This window comes from Tupaia chinensis, unplaced genomic scaffold (assembly GCF_000334495.1).
Source record: "Tupaia chinensis unplaced genomic scaffold, TupChi_1.0 Scaffold000182_1, whole genome shotgun sequence".
Lineage (NCBI taxonomy): Eukaryota > Metazoa > Chordata > Mammalia > Scandentia > Tupaiidae > Tupaia > Tupaia belangeri.
In genome coordinates, this window is record NW_006159657.1 from 2,973,319 (window position 1) to 2,984,657 (window position 11,339).

General features: G+C 40.3%; 1 protein-coding gene across 1 annotated transcript in view; it reads right to left on the reverse strand.

Moving 5' to 3' along the window:
* The window catches only part of GSPT1 (G1 to S phase transition 1), a gene marked incomplete at its 5' end in the record, with an annotated part of 28,498 nt that extends 20,029 nt beyond the window's left edge, over positions 1-8,469 (reverse strand). Inside the window, 4 exon segments of the mRNA XM_006146534.3 lie at positions 3,035-3,068; positions 6,357-6,581; positions 8,268-8,309; positions 8,425-8,469. Coding sequence (XP_006146596.2) covers positions 3,035-3,068; positions 6,357-6,581; positions 8,268-8,309; positions 8,425-8,469 — 346 coding nt within the window.
* Between the last annotated feature and the right edge of the window lie 2,870 nt (positions 8,470-11,339).

Below are 11,339 nucleotides of genomic sequence, written 5' to 3' on the forward strand. Positions count from 1 at the left end.
GTAGGATGCTATTAACACCAGGTAGGCTAAATAAAGGGTATATGGCAACTCTTTACTATTTTTGCAGTCTGTAAGACTGAAGTTATTTCAAAATAAAACATTTTTTATAAAGTAAATGTGTTAGGAGGGGGAGGGCAAACAAGTGGCATAATGGTTAAGGTGCTGGACTCCCACGTAGTTGACTGCAGTTTGAGTCACAGACCCAGTGGCCTAAAACTCATACTGGGTTGCACGTGTGTGCCCAATATCCTCAGGGTTGATTTCTTGTTTTCTGTCTCTCGGGTGAGCTCATGTGTCCCATAACAAAAATCTCGCTCAATAAAAAGTAAATGGAGGGGCCAGCAAGTGGTATAGTGGTTGAGATGCTGGACTCCCACATAGTCAACAGCAGTTTCAGTCCTAGACCTGGCAGCTTGCTTTCTTATTTCCCAACCCCGCCCCTTCCTGTAGTGAGTGTACAAGCCCTGTAGCAAACTAGGAAGTATTAATAATAATAAATAAAATTAAATAATTCTTTTTAAAAATATGATTTAATTTTGTTGATTACTTCTTTGTTTAAAGAATTTATTTATTTTAATTTGACCAGAGAGGGTCAGAATGAGAGTGAGAGAGAGAGAGAGAATGAGAAAGCAAGCTGCCAGGTACAGGACTTGAACCGCAGTTCGTAATGTGGAAGAGTCCAGCACCCTAACCATCATGCCACATGCTGGCCCCATACTGTTACTTTTTAATTTGACTGGAGAGAGACGTGGATGGGGAGAGAGGGTAGAGTGAGAAAGCCAGCTGCCAGGTCTGGGACTTGAACCATGATGGGCAGGAGTCCAGCACCTTAACCACCACGCCACTTGCTGGCCTCAATAAATAATTCTTATTGGAGACCTGTAATTTGACAACAACTTTGCGTCTGGGAGGCTGCTCCCAGGGACTCTACAGCCGTCACCATGCCACAAAACGAATATATTGAATTACATTGTAAATGCTATGGATACCATTTGGATTACCATGAGAAAAAGTGAAAGAAGGAAAGTCGGCAGGCTCATGAACATTCAAAGAAGGCAAAAATGATGATTGGTCTGAAGGCTAAGCTCTCTATCATAAACAGCACCATGCTGAGAAAATACAAATGAAAAAGACTATCAAGATGCATGAAAAGAGGAACACCAAACAGAAGAATGATGAAAAGACTCCATAAGGAGCAGTACCTGCCTATCTGTTGGACAGAGGACAGTCCTGAGCTTTCCTCTCACTTTTCCTTTTTGTCTTTCTCTAGTACTTTCCAACATGTTTAAACAAAAATGGAAAGAGAAAGCGGGAAAATGGGAAGTCCCTCTACCCAAAGTTCGAGCCCAGTGAGAAACAGAAGTATTAAAAGTTATTCAAACAGGAAGGAGAAAGAAAAAGCCATGGAAGAGGATGGTTACAAAAAAAAAAAAAAAAAGGACCTTTAAGGTATAAAGATTCATTGGGCTGGCAAGTATCATGGTGGTTAAGGCAGCTGCATTCCCACATGGCTGATTCCATGGTTTGAATCCTGGACCTGGCAGCTTGAAACTGGGTGCATGTGTGCCCAGAATCCCAAATGGAGAATGAAGAAGGATTTCAAAGTGGCCGTGTCCCCTACCCCCTGGGGGGTGATTCTCACTTTTCCTTTTTGTCTTTCTCCAGCATATAAAGTATAATGATTTATCAATACTAGACTCCATTTTTTTTTTACTAGACTCCATTTTTAAAGGCTAACTATGCTGTTTTCATACCCAGAGAACCTTGTTATTATGATAAAAAAAAAGATTATCTTGGCATGTTAGTCATCAGACTATTTGCCTTTGATTAAACCCATATAAATTAATAAGGAAAAACAGTTCTGGTGACAGTTCCTCTATTCACTAGATTCAAAAGCTGGTTTAAGTTATTCCCAAGAAAATTATATGCAAAGCAGATTAAGATTTCTTACAACCTGGGGTTCTATATTAGTTTTTTATTAAAAAAAAAAACTAAAAGACAGCTTTCAAAACATATTTAGGGCCAGCTAGTGGCTAGTGGTTAAGGTGGGTAGGTCCTAAATGGCAGACTTTGTGGTTAAGAGTCTTGGATAGGGCATGTGTGTGGATGCCCAAAATCCTGAAAGGAGGGAGAAATGGAGGAGAAAGAATTGTGGCATGACTGTTCCCCATGTAGGGTGCCTTTTCACTTTCTCGCTCTTGTTTTCTGTCTCTCTGGGAAACATATACACACACCCTCCGACAAATTAAAACAAAAAACAACAAAAAAAAAAAACCCTATTTAATTAATGTTCCATTGAGAATCTCAAGGCAATTAAAATCGCATTGGAAAATACTAACAATGATCACACTGTAAAAATTACTACATTTTTTTTTTAAGAGATATTTTTGCTATGGGGTACTTATTCTCACCAGAGACAGAGAAACAGAAAAAGCAAGAAATCACACCCCACAGAGGGATGGCTTTGTGGCAATCCCTTCTTGATTCTCCTCTTGGGATTTTGGGCATGTAAGCACACACACCCAGTGTGAGTTTTAAGCTATTGGGTCCAGGACTCAAACCGCAGTCAGCTATGTGGGAATTAAGCAACCTATAACCATTATGCCATGTGCTGGTCCCCAAAAATTACTACTTTAAATTTATTTTATGCTATCGTGTGTGCGTGCAAAAGAAAATCACCTTTGACAAGGTCTTGTCATGCCATGACTCCCTTTCCCCAGCTTTCCAGGTTGCCAGAACACTGGACATGCACACATGCACATGTTTTCAGGCCTACCCGGGGAGATCCAAACCCAAGGTCAGCCATGTGGTTTCCAGCACTGCAGTTCAGTTTGCTACTGACTAAGCCACCAGGCTGGGCCAAAAACAAATAAATAAAGAAATTACTCAATGTCCACCTTACCTATAGGTAATTTTTGTTAATTTTTATTGACTTGGGATGACCTGTTTATCTCCTATCTGACTGTATGAATGTTTACAATGCCTTAAATTCATTCAAATGACCTATATTGTTTAACAAAAGATATGGACTTACATTATTTGTCCTCCAATGGTAGACTTGCCAGCATCTAAAAGTAACATCAGTACGTAGCAGGTTAAAAGACAGTAAACAACCACTACACATGCAAATATAACCAAGGCAATTTTTAGTATATATAATTAAATCTTGCAAAAGCAGCTAGACTGTAATAGGAATTTGGGGCATCAGCCCATTACCTTCTTTGAAAAGGAGGCTGGTAAAACTCCGCACAGCCTAGTAATGACTTAGAAATACTTATAAAGAATTTTTAAAAATGATTTAATTTTTATTTGTTATCATTTTTAATTTGCTACTGGGCACTTGTGCTCACCAGAGAAAGGAAAGATAGAGAGAAAATATGAAAGCAAGCCTCCAGGTCTGGGACTCGAACCGTGGGAGTCCAGGGCCTTAACCACTATGCCGCTACCTACTGGCCCAATTTTTGACAGATCATTCCCTGATCTTCAGCTAGTAGCACAGCAGCAGTAGAATATAAATTCTCCAAGACAAAAGTAGCTAAAAAGATGTTAACTACAATTAGGTAGTCTTCCTTTCACGTTGAGCAAATAGCATCTGTATTCCTTTCTAAATTTCAAAAGAATTACTGCTATTAAAAAAGAATATAAGGGGACAGCAGATGGCATAGTGGTTAGTTACATCACTGGATTTCCATATGGCTGACTGGGGTTTGAAACCTGGAGCTGGTGGCTTCAAAATCATGCTGGGCTTGTGTACGTACATGCCCAAGATCCTGGGAGGAAAGAATGGAGAAGAGATTTTGGTGTGTCCATCCCCCTGGGGGCTGATATCTTTCTTTCTAATTGTCTCTGTCTCCCTCTCCCCGGTATGCACACGTGTCTTAAGGCAAAAAACTCTTAAAAAAAAAATTTCGTATTTAGGTGGAAGACAGACAATAATAAAGGGACATGAGGGGCCAGCAGATGGCATAGCAATTACTTTGCTGGACTCCCACATAGCCAACTACAATCCGAATCCCGGACTTGGTGGCTTAAAAATCACCCCAGACAAGGAACCAACAGGTGGTGTGGTGGTTAAGGCACTGGACACTCCCACATGGCCAACCATTGTTCAAGTCCTCGACCTGGTGGCTTTCTCTCTCTCTGGTCAAATTAAGTGAATAAATAAATAAAATTAGGAAAAAAAGAGAAGCTTTTAAAAAAAATTACCCCAGGCCTGTATGCCCAAGATCCCAGGAAGAGAATAAAGAAGAGGTTGTGGCGGCTGTCCCCCTGAGGGGTAATCGTGATTTCTCATCATTTCTCTCACCATCTGTCTCTCACTCCAAAAAGCGTACATGTCCTAAGACTAAAACCTCTTTTAAAAAGTCACAAGGATGTTTCTTCTCACCATTTTTGGGGATAGATCAGATAATCAGGATATCTGAGTAAATTAAATAGGTATCCCCCCCCTCCATATTCAGCAAACTGGCAAACATTGAGAGGTTGCTTCAAACTATTAATTTTATGCTTCTCGGACCAGCAGTTATCGTAATAGCTATGTCGCTGGACTCCCATGTAGTTGACTGCAGTTCGTGTCCTGGACCTGGTGGCTTGAAACTCACACCGGGCGCGTGTGCGTGCATGCCCAAGATCCTGGGAGGAGAATGGAGGAGAAGGGATTGCGGCGTGGCCATCCCCCTGGAGGGTGGTTTCTCACTTTCTGTCTCTATCTGTCTGGTGAGTGCACGTGCCCTATAGCAAAAAAAAAAAAAAAAAAAAAAGATGTCTCCAAAAAAATATATTTTTTTTAATGCTTCATAATATTTTAACTGCCAGCCAGTGACATGGTGGTTCAGGTGGCTGGACTATGACTGACTGCATAGTTTGAGTCCTAGACACAGAAGCTTGAAAAAATATGCCAGGCACATGTGCATGAGTGCCCAAACATGAGTGAAGAATGGAGAAGAGACTGCAGCGTGGTCATCCCCTCTCCCCACAGGGTGATTTTTCCCCTAACCCTTCTGGTGAGCACATGTGCCCTATAGCAGAACAACAAAACACACACACATACACACACACAACCTATCTAGTAAGGGTAACCCCATTAAAATGAAATTAAAGATGTTCACATAAAAAATAGGAACATGGGACCAGTAGATGGCAAAATGGCTACTTTGCTGGACTCCCATGGCATCGACCGCAGTTCAAGTCCCGGACTGGGGGATTAAAACTAATGCCAGGTGTGTGCGCCCAAAATCCCGAGAGGAGACTGGAAAAGGGATATGGCATGGGCACGCCCCCAGGGGGTGATTTCTCACTTTCTGTCTGTGTCTGTGGCAAGCACATGCACTCTGTAACAAAAATCTCTCTCTCAAAAAAAGGGCACATTTTCTAGAATACTAATTAACACATATAGTATGTTGAACTATCATCAGTGGTTTACAGATTAATCATACTTTATACACACATTTACTCAAAACTTACTTTCTCCTAGCATCCATGTCATTACAAAATTGTTCATCTGGAGGATAGCATGTGACATGGTGGTTAAGGAGGTGGATTTCCACATGGCCAACCATCATTTGAGTCCCAGACCTGGCAATTTGCTTTCTCAGTCTTTCTCGAATCAAATTAAGAAAAAATAATAAGGGACCAGCAGTTAGCGTAATGGCTGTGTCACTGAACTCCCATGTAGTCGACCACGGTTCGAGTCCTGGGCCTGGTGGCTTAAACTCATGCCAGGCACGTGTGCATGCGTGCCCAAGATCCCGAGAGGAGAATGGAAGAGAAGGGATTGTAGCAATGGCCATCCCCCCCGGGGGTGATTTCTTGCTTTCTGTCTCTTTCTGGAGAGCACATGTGCACTATAGCAAAAATAATAATAATGATAATAATAATAATAATAATAATAAACAAGGGACCAGCAGATGGCGTAATGGTTGCCTCACTGGACTCCCATGCAGTCAACCGTAGCTTGAGTCCTGAACCTGGAGACTTAAAACTCATGTGTGCCTGTGTGCTCCCAGATCCCGAGAGAGAATGGAAGAGAAGGGATTGCAGTGTGACCATCCACTCTGGGGGTTGATTTCTTGCTTTCTGTCTCTCTGCCTCTCCAACAAGCACACACACCCTATAGCAAAAAGTCTCTTTAAAAATCAATCAATTAATAATAAATAAAATAATTCTTTAAAAAAGTACTGGAAAGTTTTTGTCAGCTAGAAAAAAACAAAACAAAACAAAACTCTAGCAAGTTGAAAATAAAGATATTTATTTTAAAAGTTAATTTAGTTCCGTTTCAGTGAACATCTCCAAGCAGCTAAATAAGATGTTCTGTCTTATGTATTCAATAATTTATCACTGCTATGAGTGTAACTTACCTACATGTCCAATGAATACTACATTTACATGTTCTTTTTTGGGAGCACCTGGAGGTGCAACCACAGATTTAGGTTTTGGTAATTCCTCTTCCTCCTCCATCATTTCTTGGGCACTTTCCTCTGGTGGCCTTCCATCTCCCAAGGAACCACCTCCTGGCTCTGCTTCACTTATTTCGTCTTTGTGTTCCCATGATTCTTCTGGGGACATTTCTGTCTCTCCATTTTCTATTGAAGACATTTTAATTTAGTATTCTGAAAATACTTACAATCTATATTTAAAATACAATTGTTTTTTAAAAAGTGGAATTTTGCACATGTAGTTCTATTTCCGAACATCCAGTGACACATAAGCAGGAAAATGTCTTCCACAACAGAAATTGATAATACCCTTTAAATTTCCCCACTGCTAATATCAGATTAGAGCTCTGACTCAGAGACTATGAGAGATTGCTGTTTTAGCAAAGTGTCATTTTTATTAGGACAAATAAAAGGCAAATGAAAATCATTCCCAACAGCCCAGTTATTCCAGTGTCAAGACACCCTGATGTGGGGACCAGCAAGTGGCATGATGGTTAAGGCGCTGGACTCCCACATGGCCAACTATGGTTCAAGTCCTGGACCTGGGAGTGTGCCAGGTCCACTTTCTCTCTCTCTCTCTCTCTTTTTCTCTCTCTGACTCTCTCAGGTCAAATTAAAAATATTTTTTAAAATTTCATTTTTAAGAAAGAATTATTTATCTTAATATTTCTGACCAGAGAGGGACAGAATGAGAAAGAGAGGGAGATACGGAAGCTGAGAAACCAAGCTGCCAGGTCTGAAACTCAACCTGTGGTCAGCCACATGGGAGTCCAGTGCCCCTAACTACCACGCCACCTGCCGGTCCAAATAAATAATTCTCTTTTTTTGGGAGAGGTTTTCGCTACAGGGCATGTGTGCTCGCCAGACAGATAGAGAGAGAGACATAGAGACAGAAAGCAAGAAATCACCCCCCGGGGGGATGGTCACGCCGCAATTCCTTCTCCATTCTTCTCTCGGGATTTTGGGCACGCACGCACGCACATGCGCCCAGCATGAGTTTTAAGCCACCGGGTCCGGGACACGAACCGCGGTCAACTATGTGGGAGTCCAGCAACATAGCCATTATGCTAACTGCTGGTTCCCCAACTAAATAATTCTTAAAAAGAAAGAAAGACAAGACAAGACACCCTGACAGTGGGGAAAAAGGAAAAATCTAAAATAAGTTCATGGGAAAGTGTAAAAAGATTTAGAGGAGTATCTTCTTTTTCCTCTGTAAGGAGTATAACTTTAGCATCAACTTTAATGACCATCTTGGGAACACAAAACCCCCTTAAGAGTAATAGTTACAAAAAGGAAAGAAATTTTTGGGACCAGCAGAGAGTGTAATGGCTACATTGTTGGGCTCCTATGTAGTCGACCACGGTTCGAGTCCTGGATCTGGTGGCTTAAACTCTTGCTGGGCATGTGTGCGTGTGTGCCTAAGATCCTGAGCAGAGAATAGAGGAGAAGGGATTGTGGCATGGTCATTTCCCCTGGGGGTTGATTTCTCGCTTTCTGTCTCTCTGGCGAGTACGTGCATTCTATAGCAAAACATCTCAAAAAAAAAAAAAAAAAAAAAAAGGAAGGAAATTTTTCAATATGTAAATGGAACAAGTATAACTATTTAAACTGACTTTAGCATTTCTCTATTCAATTCTACTTGCAGTCACTAAATATATTAAGAAAATGTGAATAAATGGCTAATTTGTTCTGCTTTCTAAATTCTAACAGCAAAGACTCAATGTGTTTTAAATGTAGGCATTACAATAATCATAACACTTACATTTGCACCTTAAATCTTGAGAGTGAAAGGGTTTCATATTACTGTATTAATATGGTCAGAAATTTTCTTACCAACAGGTTCTGAAAGTTCCATGCTAACAGCTGAATTTGAACCTAGACAAGAAATTGAGATATAATATATATTTACAAAATAATATCTAACTTTACACACCATAGACAACTTACTGTTTTCTCAATTAGCCTTTTAGAGAGTCACATAAAAAATTACCTTCACACAACAATGACTGTTCGTCTTGAGAGGATTCCACAGGTGCTGTTTAATAGAAATAAGGTTTATTAAAAATTGAGATCTATTTATCCGTTTTATTTCTTTTATTATACAATAAAAATGAGTTCAGTCACTGAACACAAACCTCAATAATTTGAAATCAGTGCCCACTAACTCAGGTTTTCAAATAGTAATCGAAATGTATTTATAAAAGCATACTTATTCTCTTGATTTGCTTTATAAACCTTTCCTTCACAGATACTATAAAATATTTCACAGTCCAGCACAAACCAAATTAGTATCATTTTGCTCAACAAATACACATCTACTTGTCTAGATTTACTTTTGGTAACCTCAGAGTTACTTTAGCTATGGGACCAGCAGTTGGCATAATGGCTATGTCGCTGGACTGCCATGTAGTTGACCGCGGTTTGAGTCCCGGACTTGGTGGCTTAAACTCATATTGGGCACGTGTGCATGCGTGCCCAAGATCATGAGAGGAGAACGCAGGAGAAGGGATTGCAGCATGGCCATCCCCCCAGGGGTGGTTTTTTGCTTTCTCTCTCTGTCTTTCTGGCAAGCACACCCGCCTATAGCAAAAAACTCTCAAAAAAAAAAAAATTTACTTTAGCTAGTTCAAGTAAACTGTGATGAGGTTTTTTGGTTTTGTTTTATTTTTATTTTTTGCTCTAGGGCGCGTGCCAGAGAGACAGCAAGAGAAAAAGATACAGGGAAAGTGAGAAATCACACCACAGGGAGGATTGGCCATGCCACAATCCTTTCTCCTCTATTCTCATCCTAGGATTTTTGAGCACCCATGCACAAGTGTCCAGTGTCATTTTCAACTGCCAGATCAAAGACATGAACTGTGCAGCTGGCCATATGGGATCCAGTATTTTAATCGCCATGGCACCTGTGGGCCCAGTGATGAGTTCTTTTTAAGACTGTGTAATCACATATGTTAATAAGGTCTCTAAATAAGTTAAACTTGATGCCCAAAGGTGAGATTTATAAAAAGCCCCTGAAATACATGAGCCCTTAAATGTGCAAAACAAGTAATTCCAATGATGTATTTTGTCCTGTATTAGAACTCTAGTTTCCACATTTGTCACCTAAGAGATATAAGAGAAAAAGACACTGATAACCTCAATACCTAAGCCTGTAAAATGTCTGATGAATCTGAATGATACTCCAATATGAAAGTGATCTTGTTTAAAGAACCTACAAGATATAAAATGTCACCAATGACTTTGAAGTCATATGAATCATATACAACAAATAATAAATAGTAGTAAATTTATAACCTGCAAAACTCATTTAAAATCACTGTTCATTGGACTAGCAGATGGCGTAATGGATAGGTCACTGGACTCCCATGTAGTTAATTGCAGTTCGAGTCCTGGACCCAATTACTTCAAACTCACGCCAGGCATGTGTGCATGCACACCCCAACTCCTGACAGGAAACTAGAGAAGAGATTGTGCCATGGCAATCTTCCCAGAGGGTTATTTCTCGCTTTCTGTCTCTCTGTCTCTCTCTCTCTGGCAAGCACATGCACCCTATAACAAAAACCTCTAAAAAAAACCAAAAAACAAACAAACAAAACCACTGTCCATGGCACCAGCAGATGACATAGTGGTTAAGGCACTGGCTTCCATATGGCCAATTCCAAGGTTCAAGTCCTGGACCTAGCGGTCCGAAAAACACACCAGGTGTATGTGCGTGTATGCCCATAATCCTGAGGGGAGAATGGAGAACAAACTGCGGTGTGGCCATCCCACCTGGGGGAGTGTGTTCTCACTTTCCCTCTCTATGTTGCACCCTATAGCAAAACTAAAAACCAAGGGGGAAAAAAAAAATCACTGCCCAGATAGTATTAATACCTGTTAGAGCCAAGTGAGTGTTTTTAGGTCCAATCTTCAACACCAAGTGTTGAGGAAAGTAATTTCCTATCCCTGGATATTTAAAGGATAACCAAAAAAAAATTTTTTCTTTTGAGGAGACAAATGACACATTCAGAGTGTCCCTTAAGATCATTCTTACAACAGTGCAGATGAACTAGAGTGGGAAACACACCCCTGATAAGATCAGCATCACCACTGCAAGAAAGCAGCCTACTAGGACAACTAAGCAGTACAAGGAGAGAGGAGGGGTTTGGGGCAGAGACCAGACAGAGTCAACACCTGGCAGTGCTATGAATCAAGTTCATAGACCACTTTAAGAAGAAACAGTGGTAAGAGCATAGAACTAAGTTGACTCTAGGCTTGTCATGTGTACAGTTATTTCAGTAGAACTGTGGAAATGAGATGCCATTTCCCTTGACAGGACTGCTAAAAGGATTAAAGGAAAGAGTATACATTTTCAGTGTCAATTAAAGAACTCCTGGCATATAGTAGACATTTAACAAATGTCAGTCTCCACCCCCTACATGAACTATTCCTAATTCATTATATTAACCAACATATATTTATTTTAAAGATTTTATTTAAAAATTACTATTGTAGTCCAGTACCTTAATTACCATGCCATCTGCTAGCTCTGACCAACATGGGCCAGACAAGGCTACAAAGCACTTACAAATCTATATAGGGTTGGAAGTGGGTATGGAGGCAATGGTAATTTCTCCTAGCTCCCAGAATCAACTGTGGACTTTTCCAAGTTACACAAGTGCCAGGGTGCTCTTCCTCAGATAGCCCTCTTTGAAAATCATTGTAAAAGTAAATTAACTGGGGCCAGCAGGTGGCATGGTAGTTAAGGTGCTGGACACTCCCACATGGCTGACCGTGGTTCAAGTCCTGGACCTGGTAGCTTGCTTTCTCTCTTTCTGTCTCTCTCTGTCAAATTAAAAATAAAATAAATAAATAAATGAAATTTAAAAAAAAATTAAAAAAAAAAAAAGTAAATTAACTGAGGTG